The 22,126-nt window shown below is 37.4% G+C and overlaps 1 protein-coding gene and 1 long non-coding RNA gene across 2 annotated transcripts; one reads left to right on the top strand and one right to left on the bottom strand.

Annotated features, from left to right (window-relative positions):
- Positions 1-1,611: 1,611 nt before the first annotated feature.
- Positions 1,612-2,175, bottom strand: LOC134680552 (uncharacterized). The gene is made up of 3 exons (XR_010100469.1): positions 2,083-2,175; positions 1,914-2,005; positions 1,612-1,827 (listed from the first exon to the last, which is right to left on the bottom strand). It is a non-coding gene; the product is annotated as an uncharacterized LOC134680552 (long non-coding RNA).
- A 4,576-nt stretch (positions 2,176-6,751) lies between these two features.
- Positions 6,752-11,221, top strand: LOC134680551 (uncharacterized). The gene is made up of 6 exons (XM_063539666.1): positions 6,752-6,967; positions 7,568-7,699; positions 8,180-8,393; positions 8,565-8,754; positions 9,668-9,793; positions 10,856-11,221. Exons 1-5 carry the CDS (start codon positions 6,838-6,840, stop codon positions 9,791-9,793), a joined length of 792 nt encoding a protein of 263 aa, XP_063395736.1. The 5' UTR covers positions 6,752-6,837; the 3' UTR covers positions 10,856-11,221.
- The last annotated feature ends 10,905 nt before the right edge of the window (positions 11,222-22,126 follow it).

Raw genomic sequence — 22,126 nt, 5'->3', positions numbered from 1 at the left:
AACGTTCACGCATATGATTTAAGTCATACCGCAAAGCGTTAACAAAGAAGATGGCACTGCTATTAAGAGCCTGACGGTTTAAAGTCCGCCAGAACCCGACCAGCCAGTGCCGATTGGAATACTGGTTTAAAACGCCAGCACCCCGGTAAAACACGCGAAGAGTCTTTAAATCGTCCTCTTCGCCCCCCAACAACAAACAAACCACGTGCCTGAGTTACGTTTGCTCAGACACGATCGAAAGAAAGTAATACGTAAACAAAACTCCTGCACGCAACCATAAAAAAAACTCCTACCGAACATCAACAAAAAAAACGCGCAATCACCGATAATTAACTAATAAGTAAATATTTACTTCACCTAAAATAACAACAATAAGGAAAAAACTCGATTTAAGTCGAGACAATAGATAAGGAAAAGTAGGTAATAAACATAACTCCCGTACGAAACAATTGTGGAAACTACTACAATAAGATTCGACCTTAAAGGTAAACGGCTATTTGAATATCGGTAAGTTATTTAAAAAAAAACGTAAGTCAACAACAATAATTGTGACTGACTGTACCCAACCACGTCAAGAAACTATTTAATATTAATTTTATTTATTTTAAACTTCAACTTTTAACTTCAACTCCAAACATCCTGTAATAAATTTAATAATTGAAAACACCTGCTGACTGTACTTCACTATAACTTCCAAATTTGCTCCCTCAAACTTTTTACAACTCAACATTTATAATTAATAAAATATCGTTACATTTTAAACAGGTGTACCGTCAACTAAGTACAAATACAGTAACCTCCCACCGAGGAAGAATAAAAAACTTAAATTGAAAGAACACAAGTCTTACAGCTTGGTACAGAACTGTCCACTAACATTACACCTTTGTATTTTTTTTTTTTAATTAAAGTAAAAGTTAACTTACGTTTAACATTCCACACACTATTCCACTAGTTGCAATTTAATTAATAATCTTTACACAGTACTAAACAGTATAACGCAAGTAATAGATAAGTAACTCCACACACCTGTACATGACCTAACCTATAAAAGTATGCTCACATGTGGTAACAGTATTAACTTACACGGTTATGTAATTATAGTTAAATTTTAAATTAAAAAAAGGTAATAATCGGTTATCCTGAACACAATACAAGAATACAAGCAGCACCGTTTCTACCAAAAATAAAACTCCCTTTAGCTAACACACTGTGACCAAAGAGGTTCGCTAACATTGCCCCACGTGGGCTGCCGCTGAAACAACTATTATTTAGGGGTACTAATATGGAATATTTTCTTAATTAATTAAGGAAACTAGACAATATGAATAAAACATTTATTTAAATAATTTCAAAACTAACCCGGAGAGCCTTAAGGGCCTTAATGACAGGAACTTAAGGTAAACTAGCTCTTATCTAAATAACATGAGCATCAGACTCTTATTTAAGTGTTGAGGGAACAGTTATGGGTATAGCGAACTCTTTTTTAAAATGTTTTGGTAGAAGCGGCCTACTGACGGACAAACTTAAAAGTTACTAAGGGTATGATGTAAGGGTAGGGGATGGGTAAGGGTAAGAGTAAGGGTAAGGGTAAGGGGGCGCCAGAACCAGCATCTCTGGTTCAGTAATAAATATTAAATAAAGGGTCGATCTAACCTCCAAAACTTCGAAAGACCGTAAACAATACAACCGCCACGTTGGCCAGGAACCTCTGCGTGGAAGTATGGAAATGCCTGGCACAGCTCCTTGCCACTGGTAGCTCGGCTTGTAGAAGCTGGCATCTTGAGGCCACCCCGTAAACTTGTAATAAAGACGGTAAATCTTGAAACCCTGAAATTTATAAAACTACTAAGTAACGGAACAGACATCCACAGAATCGAATAAATATACTGGACTGCGAGTAGGTCGCTGCTTACCCGGGGCAGACAATAAGCGGGCGTAGGAAAGGACTTGCATAATTTCAATGCACCCGGGGCTTCAATTTCCAGGACGATTCACATCCAACGAGCTGCAATAATATAAAAACAATCAGCACTGCACTAACAAATCCATCCAAAACAATTAAGGAATCGACTAGCTACTTACGATTAGGCGGCTTAAACCGCGATATAGGTAGAAGCCATCAGACAGCACCAGGCCGCTGGGCAAAGGAAACGAACCACCTTGCTACGATCTCTTCCAAATCCAAAAAGAACGGCTAGCTACGTGGCGAGCCATCGGTGACAGATCAAACGACGGGGTTACCAGAGTCCGAACGGGGCTCGGCCGAACACCACATGACTTGACAAAAAAAAACGCTTTCTTTCCTATTTAGTTTGCTTAGAATAATATTGAATACAACGCGCCGACGAATAAAAAAAATATTTGAAGACAATTTTAATTTACAACGACCTGCGATTAAAAAAACCAAAAATGTAGGAAGGCACCGAAATTATTTTTAATCTAGCAACCCGGACCATGTTGTTATCGACTGAGCTCGCTAGATGGCGTTAAGGGTATCAAACGAATATGGGTCAGGGTCACATATTGTTCAATATTGAAAAAAAAATGAAGAATTAAAATTTTGTTGTTACACTACTTATGCAGAACAAAGTAAAAGGTAAAATGCAACAATAAATAAATCCGAACGCAATGGCTAAGTAAACATTAAATCGTTATAGATCTTAAATGATAAGTCTTGCTCAAAAAAGATTAATGAAAAAAAAAATTGTAACTCTTTGTAAAATTATACCCCACTCAACATACTTAGTAGGTATGTCAATTTCTATTTTTTTACATTACGTTTGTCGCCATGTTGTTTACCTACTTATTAGTTATTACTGTTTGTGTGTTTTGTAACTTTATGTGGCAAAGATGGCAACTTTGATAGGTATAATAAAATATATACAGAACAGGCTTATTCAGGCTTATAATAAACTTCTTCATTTAATTTCACTAACTGACTTTAAGGATGACTCACGCTTAGGGTTGCCATACGTCCAGGGGGCCGATTTTTGAATTTCGACCACTCGATTTCGTGTATTTCGTTAATTAATATCTCCACTACTAGGCATTTAAATTCTACTAATAGAATTGAAATCGAGTGATCAATACCACTAGATTCCAAATTTTTATCGCTCGTATCTCAAAAATTAGCATTTCGCCGTTTTCCATCGATTTTCGAGTGAAGAAATCGAGCGATCGAAATTCAAAAATCGGCCCCCTGATTTGTCCGGACATGTCCGGATTTTTGACCCTTTGTCCGGATTGCGGCCGGACTTGGCATGTGTCCGGATTTTTAGGAATGACCTTATAAAAATGAAATGCGCGCCCGGGAAGGGGGCTACGGGATCGGGCGAAGGGAAAGGGAAAAGTAGATCCACGATACAGTACACCGCAGAGAGCAGCGCGCCGCCGGGGCGTCGTTCAAGCTACGCCAAATCTCTGCTACAAGAAATGTCCGGATTTTTAGGGTGATGTCAGGATTTTTATCAGGACATTTAATTCTTCCATATGGCAACCCTACTCACGCTAGACCGGGCCGGGCCCAGGCCGAAGTGTCCGACATGTAATTTTCTATGACGGCTGATCGTTGACCACGTGGTTCTCTCCATAGACAACTAAGCGCCGGAAGCTCCGGCCCGGTCTAGCGTGAGTCATCCTTTAACTGCTCTTATTTCTGTTCAATTAATAATAATATTTTTTGTAAATCATCTATTTACATACAATATATATACAGTGGTACAACTAAACGAAATTAATAACTAGCTTAAATCTAAAACAGGCCCCTGAGGCATTGTACCAAGGATGCTGGCGGCATTTCCCCACTGTATCGCAATACTGATACGTTGTGCGAGGTAGCCGCCAGCTCTTCGGTCACCAGTTACGTCAACAAGACGCTTCGCGATTTCTGCGAACAACTTATGCGCGCTGGGACCCCAATAATAATAAAATTGAACGGCGCAATTTAACCAACACGTAATTGCAATTAATCAGACCGGGCAGGAAACTACGTAACGATATACGATTTAAAACAAACAACTTAATATAAAATTGAAATGTGAGAGAATGGAGGAATAATGAACGCCCACCTCGGCCGGAAGCCATTGCTCCGTCGCACGTCGTTCCGGTGCGACGATATCCGGTGCAGCTCAATTTCCTCCACCGTTGAAATACTCCACCAGTTTTTATTTGCTCTATTGCTTTTCGTTATGTACCTATACCTACCTGTTTTATTGGTTGTTAGGTATCAAGAGGTGTCTATCGGCTCGATTCGGCAAATGTATTAGAGATTCACTAGATATGAAATAGTAAAGATATGTGACGTTTCACGGCAAAAGGTACCTTATGGCGGCTGGCGCTTACGCTACTATTAACGCCGCTCCAATATTCACCCGGGGCAATGGTACCTTTTGCCATGGAACGTCACATATATATTTATATTCATTATGCTGTTTACGAATTAGATGTGTTTTAAGTGTCTATTGTATATTTAATTATTTAAGTACTGCGGAATAGAGTATCGAGACAAACCATTCTGGTTTAACGATGCTCTTGGATCAAAATATTATGTAATTGTGATTTATCTCTAATCAATAAAAAATAAAATAAAATTTCTTTACTACAAATTTGGTTTGTTCCAATACTGGCTAAATGAATCAGAATCGTTTTCTATGCAGAATCACAAAAAACAAGCTCAATACGATTGCGTTTACATATACATTTGGGAAAAAAATGAAATCTACGCTACACCAGTAAATGAACACACTGTTCATTTACTGGTTTCAGAACATTTGATGAGCCAGTAATGGAACTATAAAAAATAAAGACTTAATCGCATAATACGCCGACAAAGTGTACATAAATAGAAGGTTCAACTCTTAATCTAACCAAATAACTAAACTTTGTACTGGTAAAGATTAAATAAGCACTTCATATTGTGCTCCAAACGTACACTGTTCTTATCTGGGATCTAATATTTCCATACAAAACTTCAAATCCAGAAATACGTAAACTTCAAACGCCAGTCACATCCTAACTGGGCGAAAATAAATTTATTACGGGTTGTCATTGCATAGAAAATAGAGTTGTTAATAGGAAAAAAAATAAGACAAGTGGAAGAAATTGCTATATTTCTTATTTGGTTTGTTCCAATACTGGCTAAATGAATCAGAATCGTTTTCTATGCAGAATCACAAAAAACAAGCTCAATACGATTGCGTTTACATATACATTTGGGAAAAAAATGAAATCTACGCTACACCAGTAAATGAACACACTGTTCATTTACTGGTTTCAGAACATTTGATGAGCCAGTAATGGAACTGTAAAAAATAAAGACTTAATCGCATAATACGCCGACAAAGTGTACATAAATAGAAGGTTCAACTCTTAATCTAACCAAATAACTAAACTTTGTACTGGTAAAGATTAAATAAGCACTTCATATTGTGCTCCAAACGTACACTGTTCTTATCTGGGATCTAATATTTCCATACAAAACTTCAAATCCAGAAATACGTAAACTTCAAACGCCAGTCACATCCTAACTGGGCGAAAATAAATTTATTACGGGTTGTCATTGCATAGAAAATAGAGTTGTTAATAGGAAAAAAAATAAGACAAGTGGAAGAAATTGCTATATTTCTTATTTTAGACAAAAAACGTGTTTTTGTTCATTCACTGGGGGGTGTTCATTCACTGGAGGGTTTACCCTATATTTCATATCTAGTGAATCTCTAATTAATTTCCCGAATAGCGCCGTTAGTCTAAGGCTGGTATTCCATCCGTCCCATAATTGGTCAAATGTATATTTGCGTCTCACATTTTGCTTAATGAGAGAGTGAGACGCAATGCACATTGGACAGGTGAAATACCAACTTAAGACGCTTTTGTCCCACCCACCTAAAGCACCGACCTGTCAAACTTATTTGTAAAAAGTTATGATTCAAGTGCGAAAAATAGGAAATTCGCAACGAGTGGCGATAAATTAAAACGCGACCGAAAGGGGAATGGAGGGATCGTGCAGTGAGCGCGAAGTGCAGCCGCCGCGATATGAGCACTCGAGCCTGAGGAAGGACCCCCGACGGGCTCGAAACATGTCGCCAATAGCGACTAAAAATTCAAGTGAGTGATAGTGTCGTTTAGACAGTATAGTGTCTAGTGTTAAGTAAAAGAGCAATTGCGCGCAAAGTCAATAAAAATAAAGTCAATAAAATTGCATTCATGAAATACTGCAATATTTATTTTATTTATTTTACCTTTTTATAGCACAATACAAGAAAGTACAAATGGAGAACTTAATGCCATGAGACATTCTCTATCAGTTAAGCATTGGGCCAAACAGAAACTTACAATTGGTGCGGAATAGAAAATCAGTACATAGACAGAAAAGTCACTATGTAAATATTTACGGCTTCCTCGCACAACGTATTATTGTGATACAGCGAGGAAATGCCGCCAGCATCCCTGGCATGATGCCTCAAGAGCCTATTTTAGATTTAAGCTAAATAGTTATTAATTAATTTTAGTATTTGTACTGTCGTACCTCTATATATTTAAATATATTAAGTCACTCTTTAATTACGTTATGCAAATAAATGATATTACATATATATATACATGTCAACAATTACAATAAAACAAATACATAATATCTATCAAAGCCGCAAACCAAAATTATTTAAACTAAATATTACTGATTCATCCTGTAAGTAGGTACCTCTTTATAAATATGAACTAAAATATTTGTCAAGTTTATGTCAATTTTGTTTGTCAGTCTGTAATATTATTTCGTAAATAATTTTGTTCATATTGTTTTCTCATCTTATTGTTATCGTAAGTTTTATCAAATAATTTGTAATGCCGTGGGGCTGGGAGTGTAGGGCAAAGTTAGTGAAGCAGTTGCCAGCTAAGCCCACCACACGGCGAGGGGACTCCGGAGACGCACCGGTACCCGGCCCGCAACAATATGAGGTGCCCGAGCTATATTGTAAGATTACCTACTGGTTTTTATTACTGCTTATTTTTCCTTTTGAAATTAATCGTTTCTTAGTAAACTGATTGAGGTTCGGAGATGATATACCCTCTCTAAATGGTTTCGCTGAAAAAAATAAGTATTTACTTAAATAGGTAATGCACACGATACCTCACTTGACCTAGAAACTACCTACTTAAACTTTAGAATTCTGCCCCTTCCTCATTTCAGACGGTTTTCATAGAATTTCGATAAGCGTTTTTCACATTAGCCAGCGTTGTCTATTTGTTTATAATGCTGTAAGTTTTCGTCAAAATACCATTTATGTTGTTGTTGTTGGAAGACGCTGGATGCGGGTCGCTTCCAACCGGTACGAATGGAGGTCCAGGGGGAGGCCTATGTTCAGCAGTGGACGTGTTATGGCTGAGATGATGATGATGACCATTTATGTACTATGTACAGTTTACTTTAGTTATGTTCTACATTAACATTAAGCTTATACGAAACATTAAAATCCCAAAAGATTGTGAAATTTTCCCAACCCCAAAGAATAGGAAGCAGGAAAAGTTTGTGAATGTTAAAAATATTGATAATTTTATTGATTGGTAACTACAGGTGGTAAAGGCCACGGGCACATCAAGCGCGCGCCAGCATATTCGTTCGGACTGGCAATACCGGTCAACGTGCTCAAGCCCGCCGCCCGTCCTACCGCACCAGTTTTCAACGTACGAGGGTATACAAAAAAAGGTAACCTTCAATATCAAATTGTCCAGTAATTCGAGTCGAATTCACAAGTTTAACTACTCACAGCGCGCCTTCTTTATTATCAAAATTACGCAAAAGTTTACGTATTTTTACAGGTTTCTCAAACTCTCGGGGCGTAATCATGCTTGAAAAGATTTTCCTTTTAAATAAAAGTAAAAAAGGGCAAAATATTACGCCCTTAAACAACTGTCATCGCTTTACTTAATTATCCTTTTACGAAATTTTAACAAAGTTGTCTGTTATATACGCGTTTTCGTGGAAATCTAAATTTGTTCGCTTTGTTATCCAACGAACTATGTATTTCATGAAAAGAATAAAGGAAAAACGTCAAGATAAATCGTAAAATGTATTTGCTTATTTTTCTACGCAACTTTTATCCTTGTATTAAAAATTTGCGGGTTCGCTTTACAACTTGGGTTTCTTAAAATGTATGTTATTGAAAAACACTGTTTTCAATCACAGGTATTTCAAGAATCCCCGGTGGAGTAGTGGGTCCAAAACTCGAGCCTATAGAGGACCGCACACTCAAACCGGGCCCGGGTGCGCACACGCCCGGCGACGTGCGCTCCAAGCGCGCGCCCGCGTATACGTGCCAGCCGCCCGCGCAGCCCGCGTACGAGGCGTGGGATATGTGGACGTGCCCGCCTAATATGTACTGGCCTTATGTACCGCTCAAGTAAGTTTATGTTTAGAACTTTCGAGATAATTTACATCTACATATTATTCCTACTTTTTTAGGTCGACTGGTGATAAACGCGACATACAAAGAAAAAAATCTTCCCTAATAATTTCCTCTCCGAAAAACTTCCCAATAATTACAATGGTAACTTATTCTACATTGTTACAGAAAGCCCCCAGCGTATTCTTTTGGCTATGCAGCGAGAAATCTTACTGCTGATTTCAAGCCCGGGCCAGGGGCACACGATCCTAACTTCACTTACCATCAAAAGAATCAACCAGCCTATTCTTTCGGCCACCCGTTCCGGCCTGAGCCACCGCCCGTCTGCCCTCCACCCAACAACTACTGCGAGAAAAAGGTAATTTACATTGCTTACCTATGTTTATAATATGAACCCTCGGAAACGGTAAAACCGCGAATAGGTGATGCAATGTTTAGGGTCACCCTTATGTAAATACTTTGTAGGGTTTCATGACGGAAGGGATCGAATCATTTTACGTTTTGGTTATAAAAGAAAATTTAAACGAGAATAAAAGTGTATAGGTTCTATCGGATTTTATGGTGTTAAAAATATATGTACACATTGAATATAAACCACAAGTCGGGTCTAGTTCATTTGTCGCTTGACTCTTAGTATTCGAAGCGTTAAAACGGACCCACATTTTCCTGAAATTATAATTCGATCGATTAAAAAACATTACTAAACTAATAATGACCCTTTCATTGGCACCTTAATACGCTCTGGTACAAATCCATCACGAGTTATAAATATTTGTGCCGAGACGAGCCACAATCCCTCTGTGATCGATCGCTCGTGTGTTTATGTTTTCGCCTTTTGCTAAAATGCCCTGTTATGATTTTGTCCTTGTTATCATAATAATGTACTCTAGGTTCGTAGTTCATTGGCTGACCTGTTGATTCTCTTAAACTGAATGGAAAGTAATGTAAAATGACAATACCAAATTTGATTATTAATTTGAAATAACTAGGTAGTTTTTTTATAGCTCCATCTCATGAAATAAAAAAGGAAAATACAAATCTGTAAGAAGGAATTTATTACTACATTTATAATTACATATATAGAAAATACCTAAACCAAACACAAGTTAATAAAATAGTCTACTTCATTTAGCATAACACCATCCCTATTATCCTCGCAATTTAAAAAGTCGTATGTTGTTATGAAAGTCGTATGCGTAAATAATTATTTAATTAGCTCTACGCCTTTACTTCATTATAAGTTATAATTTTATACTTTTGTTTCCACAAAGTTCATGGTGCGGAAGAAGACGGCTCCGGCACCTTCATTTGGCATTCGCCATTCTCCGTATTTGGGAGAGTTCCCGGCACACCTCAAGCCCTCCAAACTAGATCTCGTTGTCAACACAGCAACATAGGTAATTATACACCATGTTTTTATTGAATTCCGTTAACTTCGGGGAATGGTTAAGTACGTTTAAGAGAACTAAATGGCATAGTTAATATAAAAAAAAATTTTTTTTTTTCAAACGCAGCATTATGTAAACCGGCCCTAAGGCAAGTGTACACGCTTGTAGAGGCCTTATAGGAAAAAAATAAAATATTGATTATCTCCGAAATGGAGTTAATTAGAATATCGGTGTCTTTGAGAATGTTACTTGATTTAAGCTCAGGAATGCACCCTTGAAATTAACGGAAAACCAAAAAAACACGGTGTAGTTATATCCCAACACATTTTATTTATTACGAAGTACACAATATCAAGTAGGTAAGTAAAGGCGTAAACAAGTCACCGTGAAGGTTTCTTAGGTCATATATTATTAACGTAAGTATTAGTTTCACTCCATTTCTACCAACAAGGTTTCAGGGTAAATGGACATGGCAACAATCATACCTAAACAGTAAACAATAAATCCTGTAAAATAAGTAGAGTTAGACCAAAGTATGTCTGCAACGATTTTGATAGCACACGCAGTGCAAGTGTTATTTTAAACGTCAAACCTCTATGAAATTATGACGTATAAATGACACTTGCAATACGTAAACTATCAAAATCGGAACAGAATTTTCTTGGTCTAACTCTATGGAATATTAAGTAATAGAGCTACTTAAGTTTGACGTTTCTTTAATTTCGGTTTGTTTTAAAAGAAAATGCGCCGTATTGTACATGAATGTAGAAAAAAACATTGTTTTAATTTATTAACTATGTTGAAACGAATTGCAGTTGCAGAGGAATAGGGCCTAGCGATATCAAAAATACTCCAAATTTATTTTTAATGTTTCATAATTATATAGTAAATATATCAGATGGGAACGCACTACGCAGACTGATAATATGACTAAACGCCGTGGGATTATATGTCAGCGGTTTATAACGCGTTTATCAAATGGTATAACATTGTGTTAGTGAAAATGGCATAATATAACTTATTCCGATGAAATTGGTTATTCAAAGCATAAAAATACTCATATTTTCACAGGATCGGTAAACATACCAACGATCGCCCGATGCGATGGGTAGGAAACCCACAACCTGAAGCATACGGGCACTCCAGAGAGCGTATGGTGCTGAGACATATCGCGTTGGTGGCGGCGTAAGTACCTAACTATCTGCATGAGGCTTGCACTCGTATGGAATGCAGATTCACGTACGAGGAAACTATTTGAAAAAAAAATGATCGCGGCACACAAGAGGTTAATCCGTCCCGATTAAGCGCCGCCCGCACGTTGATCTGAGATTGTGCGCTTTAGGCTAGTCGTGCATGTGTTGCACTAATTAGTGCGCAAACGTGTACGCAGAGAGCGCGAACGTGCCACATTCGCTAAATCTGGACGGATCATAATACCGGGCGTTACTTTTCATACCCCCGGAGTTACACACAATGTTTTTCATCACACTTGCGAAGAATAAAACTATATTTTAAGCCAAATAATTAAAGTTAGACCAAGAAAAGCCTACAACCATTTTTATAGGTGCGTCATATTTCATAGAAGTTAGGCGTTTAAAATAACACTTGCACTGCGTGTGCTATCAAAATTGTTGCAGACTTGTCTTGGGCTAACTCTATTAAATACGGTGACATTTCAAACATTCGTCCGCCATGGTCATTTCTTGACAGGTTAGGCATCGAAGGCACAGACCTTGGGCATTCGATCAGCCACGATTGAAAATTGTGTAAAAATATTTTAAACGGCTATTCAGATTAAATATTTCTAAACATGAAGACGCTGGATGCGGGTCGCTTCCAACCGGCACGTATGGAGGTCCAAGGGGGAGGCCTATGTTCAGCAGTGGACGTCTTATGGCTGAGATGATGATGATGAAACATGAAAAAAAATATTAAATTATGATCGTAAGTATTTTAAAAGTAAAGCTCCCTTATTTATACCTTGAGTTTAAACAGAGTATTTTTACTTACAACCTTTGGTCTTTGGTTCGTATGAATTAGTGACAGATTAAAATAACTAATATATAATTCCCTAGGGAACAATATAGACCTTTACCCTTCAGAATACCTGCATGGAATAAGATCTTTTCGAGCAAGTGTGATGAAAATATTTATACATAAACATTGCTAATATCATAACTGTAATCCATAACTCCAGCAGCCATGGACTGGCCTTACGGGCACTAAAAATGGTACTAGTTTAGCGGTGTGACTCACGAATTCCAGCCAATCGTGCAGTCTAACGCAACTAGTTGCGACCAATAGCGCGCGTGTTGCGAACTCATCAACCAATCGCGCGCGTGACGCGAAATTATCAACCAATCGTGTTGTACCGGTGTCACACCGCTGTACTGGCCCCTGTCATGCCTCATTATTATTGTCCGTAGGGCATGTCCCTAGATATCTATGTCAATGCCAGCTTCATATGTGTATAATATTAGTTATTTTACATTATTGTTAGTTTCCAATTATTATTTGTTTTTATATATTTTAACTTCTATTTTTCCCGTACACGAAACAATTGTGCGTCGAGCATTGGAGCGAAACCAACGCGTAGAATTCCTTTCTACAATTTAATGAATGTAATGGATACACTCATTATGATTTAGTTATTATTTTTGTTAATATATACGAGTATTTAGATTAATATTTTTGATATAGGTATTTTTTTTAATTATACAGGATGATTTCTGGGTCGGGATCCAGAACCACTTTTTCTGTAAATGATCCACATTATCATTATGGTAACTAGTATTTGATTAAAAGAGAATTGCTTTAATTATTCTTATTTTTCAAGTAAAATTAATGTTATACTAAGTAATTATGGACACCCTATGACTTTTGACATACGCTGTATAGAAAGCGACAAGACGTCACATTGAGTAGGGTCACCAAATTGTATGCAAAAATGTTTTTTCCTGTTGGTCATCTGGAAAATAATCATCATTATTGGTGATAAACAATAATTAACAACATCATTAGGCTCATCTTTGGATTCTGTATGATGTCTGGCTCTCTTGCTCCACGACCCCGAAATCAACCTGTATAATATATAGATTTTAAATAAATGTAATAAATGATCAAAATGTAACCTGTCATTTTTAATATTCAGTGTCATTAGCACAGAAATATCAACTTAATAATACATAGGGTAATTCGCCAGTAACTGGCCACTGTTAGTAATTGGCCCCCAAAATTAATTATATTTACCTATAAACGCAATTAATTTTAGTATAACGTTTCAATAACTGGCCAGCCTCCAATAACTATAGCCGCCTTATACTAAAATGAATTCAGTTTATAGGTGAATAGAATTCATTTTTAGTTTAGTGCGGCCAGACTGGCGAATTACCCTATTTCGTATATGTAATTAGTATTCTACGAATGACTAAAATCATCAACTACTGATGAAATATTTTCCATGAATACTCGTAATTTGCGGTAAAATTGAAAAAGCTTAAAATATTAGGTTTTTCATTTACTTACGTCAGTTTCTGTTTCTTTCATGAGCATGAATAGTCAAAAAATGTAGGGCTCCTACAAAAACTTAATAGAATGTTTATCTTCTCTTTTTCTACACAAGAAATCATTTCATAAAATTGATTTAAGTATAAAATATAATAAATAAAGTTGTAAGAAAAGAGACTGTAAGGGTCCACTGAACTTTAAATTGATTTCTATTTATACTAGGTAAACGAGAGGCGTGCCTGGATCAAAAGTAATCTTAATGTCCGAGGCACCTCGACGACACACAATGCCGCCGCGCGAGCGCGCATTAAAATGCGATCAAAGTTAATTTATAAAAGTTTTATTCAAAGTCAGCCACTGGTCTGATTTGTATGCAAGGGGGTCGTGGTGCTGTGACACAGCGAGCCACTCGCCTGCCGCGGATACCGAGGCACTTATAAACTTTCATATTTTTTCATGCATTTCATATTGTTGTCGCCACTTTGTCCATTTTGTTATAGGTAAGAAATGTAGAACTTTGTAAGGACGTTTTTTTTTTGGTACTTATTCATATTTGCCTGCCTCGTGAACTCTTAAAGGCCAGTTATCGAGAAAATAACAAACGAGTACAGAAACGATTTGTTTTATAAGATAAACGAAACAGTCAAATTCGAATTCCTTAGGCGTTACAAATTATTAAAATACCTGCTTAATTTCTAATAGATATTGCTTTCCGCTTTTAACTAAGGTTTATTAAATATCCACTGGTATTAAATAAATTACTTATAAATCAAATTCGCGGGTAAGGTGTATGAATCATAGTTTCGCAAATTTGTATATCATTAGAAACTATACACGATGAAACCTAGCCCTGCATGATCTGGCATATCTTTTACCGAATGCAAGCAGTACTTCTGTTTTAATAAATAAACAGGTAAATAATAGGGGACATCTTACACAGATCAACCTAGCCCCAAACAAAGCAAAGCTTGTTACAAACTTCTATGACACGATGACGTATAAATAACACTGGCATTGCGTATGCTATCAAAATCGTTACAGACTTTTCTTGGTCTGACTTTATGTAGGTATATTAGCTAACTTATAGTACTTTACTTTTGAGTTACCAACCCGTAAAACTTAGTTTGCTTAGGAGTAAACTATAATCATGTTTTAATTAAATCTATAATCTAGGACAGAACAGTGACCAACCAGCAGTAAGAATCTCAACAGGAGAGCAAATCGTTAAGTTAAACACATCGTTGTGACTACGCCTGGATATGGCCGCCGCACCGACACGACTGACTGTTGGTTTTCGATGATTAGGTTTACGTTGCTCAAGTGATAGCTCCCGTTTCGTATTTGAGAAGGCAACTCAAACATTGATTGAAAACCACGTTTGTTTGCATCCATTTTCAGAGCGACCTTGTACATAACAGTCAGCATTAAATATATTATAGCTGCAAAAGTGGTGAAATAGTTCGTTACACCATATATGTATTTAGTGCGGTGTGACGAACTTTTGGCCACTTTGGCTGCCGCCTACAATATATTAGACGCTGCCTGTACAATGAAAAGTTTCCATTCATGTTCCGTACCTACGTGTCCGTGAGCTTCGGCGTTACCTATGATTTTAGTTCTAAAACTAACCTTTACCAGCATGGAAGTCTTTAAATCTGTAAACTGAAAACCAGCTCTCGCTAAAACTCAAACCGTAAATGCGGGGGTGCGCGGGATGAGGTGAGCGAAGTCCCGTGCCGTAATTGGTCCGATCAAAGACACGGACGTCACACAAAGACACTTTCGACTCGGACATCGAGAAAATTACCGTATGCGTGGCAGAGGGGATAGCTATGACTATGCTCAGTCTGGAGGATGTTTTGTCTATGGGGACGAGTCTATCACGCGAGCGAGATATTCTCACGACACTCCCGTGTCAAGCCTACTGATACTACGATTTATTCCTAGTTTGCTCTCGATTTTCTTAAAATTTACATTCATAATTTGGACGCTCACTCAACAGATTTGATCAATTATCGCACTCCGTCTTCATATCTAGCCAATAAAAACCGTTTTTCCTCGTATTCGTACCTCACTCATCGATTATATTTTACCGAGGGCATTCATCGAGTTCCTTAATGTAATAAAGAGAACTCGTCTTCGTTTCAGTGAGATAAGTAACAGGGGAATTTGCTTCAAGCATATGTAAGTGCTCTGTTTCGCTAGCGAATCCTTCCCGTCATAATTGGCCGTCAAACGGCGAGCATCTCCTCGGTGGGCGCGAGTAAATGGCGTTAAATTAAACCCGTGCCAGCGGTGTGTATAATCACCTCCCACCGCTAGAGCCTTCCCAAGACACCGCAGCTGTCTCGCGTATTTATAATGGATCATGTCTAAATAGCCATTGGTGAAACAAGGATGACCATTACACTTACTCTTTATACATTACATAGCACTGCCACAGTGTAAAAAGTAACAGTGAACCGACCTTTCCCGGCCTTTTATGTTTGCGTAAATGCCGACCCCGTAACACAGTAGGGTTGTCTCAGACTTAACAGAGCCCGTTAAGTCAAATACTGCACAGTCAAATAAGACACGCTAGCCCTATAAGTAGTACCGAGCTACTAACAAAGGCGATTTTTGTAGGCCGGGCGCGCGACCCGCCCCTCGCACCCCGCACGATTGTCCTGTCCAGACGGCTTCATCGAATGACTACTGTTTTAACTATAGACTGTGGCACTGCTGAATGACATAACGAACACTATCAATAGTTCATGGTAAAATTTTGATTAATGCGTTAATACTTATCTCAACTGAGGATGCGATTTATAAACGACTGACACAACATGTACTGTAACTACCACGTGAATGAGACGGACTTTGATAACCTGTTTTTTTTTCCCCATTCAAGGCCTAAAAAGGCTCACAGATTATTAGTTCGCCTGTTATTACAATCAAAATTCACCTCCATGACGTATACCTGATACCCATCAGTAGACCCAAAAGAGGCAAAGGGAGCCACAGGTTACCAGTTCGACGGAAGATCAGCCTGTCAGTTATTCAGAACTGTCAATTTTAACTGACAGGCTACGAAAACGTTACGAAACGCTACGAAAACGTTGGCAGTGAATGCGATATGTTTTGTTTAGCCTATCTTCAGATCCTATATAGCTGTTCGGTATTCGTCATAAGTTTGCTTCCCAAACATAATAGTTTCCCGCGCCGCCATATAAATGCCGCAATGTTTAGTTATTACACGCGAAACTTTAAACTATCTACGTTTGAGATGAAAGGAAACCTCCTAATGCTAAAACCAACTTTGCACTTCGATGGTTTGCCATTCGGTTAACGCAATTTAACTTTATGAACTCGTTTATGTAAGTTAAATACCTACAAGCGTTTAATTTTCCACGTCAATATACTGATTTAGTTAAGCTCAACTAAGGCCCCCCCCACATCTGGCGTCTTTCGAGCGTCGTCGTCTGTCGGCGTCGGTCCAGCGCTATGGAAAATGACGTCGCTGCGCAGTTGCGTCGACGCTGCGTCGACGTTGCGTCGACGTCGGCCATAGAATTGTAGACGCCGACGCTCGAAAGACGCCAGATGTGGGGGGCCCTTAATACACGCGTTACTCTCTACGACAATTCGTATATACCTATACTAGATGTACCTAATTTGCGCGATGCGCGTGGAAATCTGATCCGGGTGTCAATTTATATGATTCTCATGGGTATGTTATTCCTATAAAGCAGGTAACCCACTTCAGTGGGTGGCTACGGCCAAGCTATGTGTCTATCAGATTCATCAAACTTTCTGTAAGCCTAAGCACATTTTTGGCCTCGATTTTCTATAAGACCACAGGTTATAATCAAAAATTTGTCATTTCATAATTTTTGAAATTGGCTTAACTGAAAATCTTTTAATTAAATAGGCTACCTACTTGTAAATATAATTACAGTTTTCAATATTCCAGCTCCCCGCGATATCGTGCGTCTCGCTCGCGCCAATACATGTACAGACAAGTACGAGCAATACGCATCATTTAGATATCAGTTTGATTTCAGGGTACGTTCGAATTGGCATGTCAGTAAGATGTTCAGTCCGAGTGTTCAGTAGCTGATCTACTTTTCAACGGATTGTTAAGTTAACATTCAGTCAATATTTACTTACACCATATTTATATTACAAAAAAATACAAAAGTTGTCAATGGCTGAATTATCTTAAAATAAGCAAGCCAATTAATAAAGTAATAATTTAGATTTAAGTATATATTATGGGCGTCCTGGACAAAACGGAATAACCTATCCAATTAACAAGGACTCGCATGTTTCAGAGAATTTTCCTGAAACGTTCATCGCTTCAATTATTATTGATAAATAAAATAAAAATATTATTTAGGTATCAACCCATTTCATTAAAATAATAACATGACAAATATAAAATTTAAGCTCTCTCTAAACTAAAATTAAATCTATAAATAACCACGGTAGCCTTAACATTGCACGAAACGCGTTGTTGTACTCTGTACTCGAAGTCTATTGAACAATCGTTTCCTGAAATGGTACTTACCACAGCTGACTAGTGTAGAGTGACCACACAGCTGACCAGCGCGCCAAAATGTTGCATTAAAACATCGCTTACATTTGTGCACTTAGATAAAAAGCAAAAAAAAACCGCAACAAATTGAATTATCTTGGCGTAGTTTCATTCATCCACACGCGCACCGACTTTATCCATGCAGGAAAATTCATCAAAAACCTTCAACCCCATTTTCACCTTTTTAGGGACCCAATAATAAAAATATTTTTTAAACATTTTTTAAGTTTTTCTGTCCCTGTGAGTCCCTGAGGCCTTTACAAAGGTTTAAATCCAAATGGAATTTCGAATTAAAATGGCTTATATTCCATGGTTCCAAATTCTCAAACTGCGATAATGACAAGAACTCAGGAGGTTAAGGTCCTTCCCTTAAGAACCTTTCGACTGTTTAGGATGAATGTTGTCTGTCAAAATCTAAATAAGTAGGTAGGTATTTAACAGAACCGTTTGAAATATAGTACACAGTGGCTTAATTTCCCAATTTCAGTCAAAGCCTGATTCAAAACCCTTAAATTACAAGGCTTAAATTACACTCAACCTCCTTAATAAATAGGCTATAAACATGACATTTTTAAGAGCTAAATTAGTTATATCCATTTGCATGACAGTAATTAATCTTCTTCGACATTCGGGGAGGAGGGCTCAGATAACAAAGGAGTGGCCGTCGGTGAAGGGGTCATTAGAGCTTTGTTCTCCTGAAAGAACAAAAGAGGCTACGATATCTTTGTTTAGTTTTGAAATATCATCCCGGCCGCCTATTAGGTCGCTATACCGCCTATACCTGTCCCTGGGCAAAGTATTATCTTTTTCTCTAATTAAAGGAAGCGATGAATCTCAATTGAGATGTCTTTTACCAATTTAATTTAATTATTTCATTTCTCCAGACATTGATGTGGATTATTGTATGAATTATCTCGGGTGCTTTTTTCAGACTCAGGCCGTAATCCGTTAAACAAAAGGTATTGTTTTCTTTATGAAGTTACACTGCTTACTGCCAATAGCCAAGACATAAGTAACGGGAACAAGCCCGTTTAAAAGGAAAATTTACCATTCTAATTCAGTTCAAATTCATTGACAAAAACGAGACCACCGTGATTGTTCTCTGAATGAGCTGTCACATGAATTTCAATCTTAAAACTACCACGGTAGTTGCTTTTTGAAACGACATCGTTGATTTGGCACGTGCTGTAAACCGCTCTTAACGGAGCCCGAAAAAAACACGAGATAATTCATACTGTATCAAGTTATCCTGATTAAATGTTCATTTACCATCCATCTTGTCTATAGTACGTTAGCATTTACCTGGTTTGTTAGTGCACGACACCTTGCACTTTGTGACTATGCGCTCAAACTTGGCACAGTTGATTCTTAGCTGGTCTTGAGCAGAAACAGACCGGTAGACATCGAGAAGCACGTCTGATTTAGTGGGGGGGAGGGGGGGAAGTTCGACGCCGCCGCGCTTCACTTGGAGCAACATTTCTCTAAAACTATACCTATTAGGGCATGTGATATATCATTTTCGGATAAATTAAGGAATCTAGTTCTCAGGAATCTAGTTTTGGAATAAAAATAATGCACTTTCTAACAAAAAAAAAGCATAAAGTAGAAAAGACTAAAAAACGTATTTTTGAATTTTTCATAATTACCAAATTTTTTTTAAAGTGTAGCAGGAATCTGAAAACAAAAATATAGTTGTAAAGCTACACTTATTACGTTTAAGAAAATATATGGTTTATTATACAAAACTATTGATAAATGGGACATAAAAAATAATATTTAGTGTGGGTCAGAGTGATCTCAATACAAAATATTATTAAGGTGGGAAAGTTACTTAAAACTTGTTCTACAATCGTTAATTTTTTTTAGTTTTTCATAAATAACTCGTAAACGGTAGCTTACAGCAAAAAAATATCTTTTACGTAAATAATCTGTTTCAGATTTCTTATAAAATAAGTGCTACTTTTTTTCGCTAGGATGAGTACTTAAAAAAAAATTGAAGGGAGAAAATAAATTGTAATGTTTTTAGTCATTCGTAAATAACTCGTAAACATCAAAACATCAAAACATCAACATTTATTCAGCAAATAGGCCACAAGGGCACTTTTACACGTCAACATTGAATTTACATAAAAGCAAAAATAATAACATCAACAATTTTATAAATTAAAACTAACAATTCAATCTAACGTATTACAATTACTAAGAGATGTATATGGTCTCTTAATGTCGAATTACATACAAAATTGTTAGCTTAACAGACCAGTCTCCACAAACAGCACCCGTTCACGAGTCTGACGCGTATCTCAGCCATCGCCTCCCTCAACCTTCATTCGGGAAAGTGGCGACACGATCAACAACGCCACCGTAAGCAAAGACTTTTAAGCGAGCATGACATGTTCAAGCTACCGGCCTATATTAATATTAAAATAGTAATAACATGTAGCTGTAAGACACGGCATTTTGTGCTCATATGTTACATAAAAAGACAGTAATATAGCTTCACATAATTACTAGCCTAAGTTGACTTAGAGATGTAAAGGTCTCTAAGTGTCAGAAACATTAAAAATATAGGTAAGTATGTACAATCAAAAATAAAAATCAAATAAATAAATAAAAATCAAATAAATAAATATGTACTTAGAGATGTATAAGGTCTCCAAGTGTCCAAAACTAAAATTAAATTAAACAATATAATCAAGCGAGAACATCATTGTCTCATGTGTCAATTCTACTGGACACTAGCATATTTAATTCACAATGTAAAAAAAAAACAATATTTATTTAATTCTTATTATACTAATGAAATCAAGCTACCGGCTTAAAAGCATCTCTATCGTTTATAAAATCATTTACAGTGTAGTACGCCTTACGTAACAAGGAGTGCTTAATGTGCGACTTAAATTTATGAAGTGGTAAATTCACTACATCAGTGGGGACTTTGTTATAAAAACGTGTACAGTTCCCGACGAAAGACGTACTAACCTTACGGAGGCGGTGGGCGGGCACAGCAAGTTTATGTTTGTTTCTAGTGTTATAGTTATGGATATCACTGTTAACCTTGAATTCGTGGATGTTTTTCCGAACATACATAATATTCTCTAGTATGTATTGAGATGCAACGGTAAGAATGTTAACTTCTTTGAATTTCTCTCTTAGGGATACTCGAGCGCCCAGTCCATAGATGGAACGTACAGCTCGTTTTTGCAGCACAAATATTGTCTGAATATCTGCCGCTTTTCCCCACAACAGAATTCCATAAGACATAACACTATGGAAGTAACTAAAGTATACCAGCCTGGCCGTCTCTACGTTTGTCAGCTGTTTGATTCTCCTCACTGCATAGGCTGCTGAACTAAGTTTTCCGGCTAGAGTGCCTATATGTGCATGCCATTGCAGTTTGGAGTCTAGAGTGACTCCCAGGAAAACAGTTCGGTCCTCAAATTCCAGCGTATCACCTTTTATTTTAATCTTGCTGTTATTTACCTGCTTGACGTTAGGTAGCGTAAACTTGATGCATTTGGTTTTCTTGGCGTTCAAAAGCAAATTGTTTGCCGTAAACCAGTTTACAATGGTAGATAGCGCGTCATTAATGCTCTCGAAGCTATTTTCCTTTCTGTCCACTTTAAATATAAGGGAAGTGTCATCTGCAAATAACACTATATCATGTCTATCTTGCACAACTTTTGGTAAGTCATTAATGTATACCAAGAACAGGAAGGGACCAAGAATGGAACCTTGAGGCACTCCGAGGGCTACCGGGGACCCCGCCGATTGAGTTCCATTAATAACTACTCGCTGAGTTCTATCCGAAAGGTACGATGAGACCAGGTCAAGGGCACTAGCTTTTATCCCATAGCGGCTTAATTTTCTCTTTAAATTTTCGTGATCAACGCAATCAAATGCCTTTGACAGATCACAGAAAATTCCAACAGCATCTTGAGCTTTTTCCCAAGCATCAAAGATGTGTTTTAGAAGTACCGCACCGGCGTCAGTAGTTGATCGACCTTTGGTGAAACCAAATTGATTGCTGTCAAGCAGTTTGTTTCTGTTGAAATGTGACAATAGTTGATTCAGAATAAGTTTCTCGAACACTTTGCTTAATGCCGGTAGTATTGAAATCGGTCTAAAGTTCGTGGGATTTGTTCTCGTTCCTGATTTAAACAGAGGGATAATTTTGCTATGTTTCATAATATCTGGAAAAATTCCAGCATCAATGCATCTGTTGAAATGTTGAAAATCTCAGCTAAGTATGGTGTAAT

This window comes from Cydia fagiglandana, chromosome 3 (genome assembly GCF_963556715.1).
Source record: "Cydia fagiglandana chromosome 3, ilCydFagi1.1, whole genome shotgun sequence".
Taxonomy (NCBI): Eukaryota; Metazoa; Arthropoda; class Insecta; order Lepidoptera; family Tortricidae; genus Cydia; species Cydia fagiglandana.
Note: the sequence above shows the minus strand (reverse complement) of the source record. Positions and strands in the feature narration are given on the sequence as shown.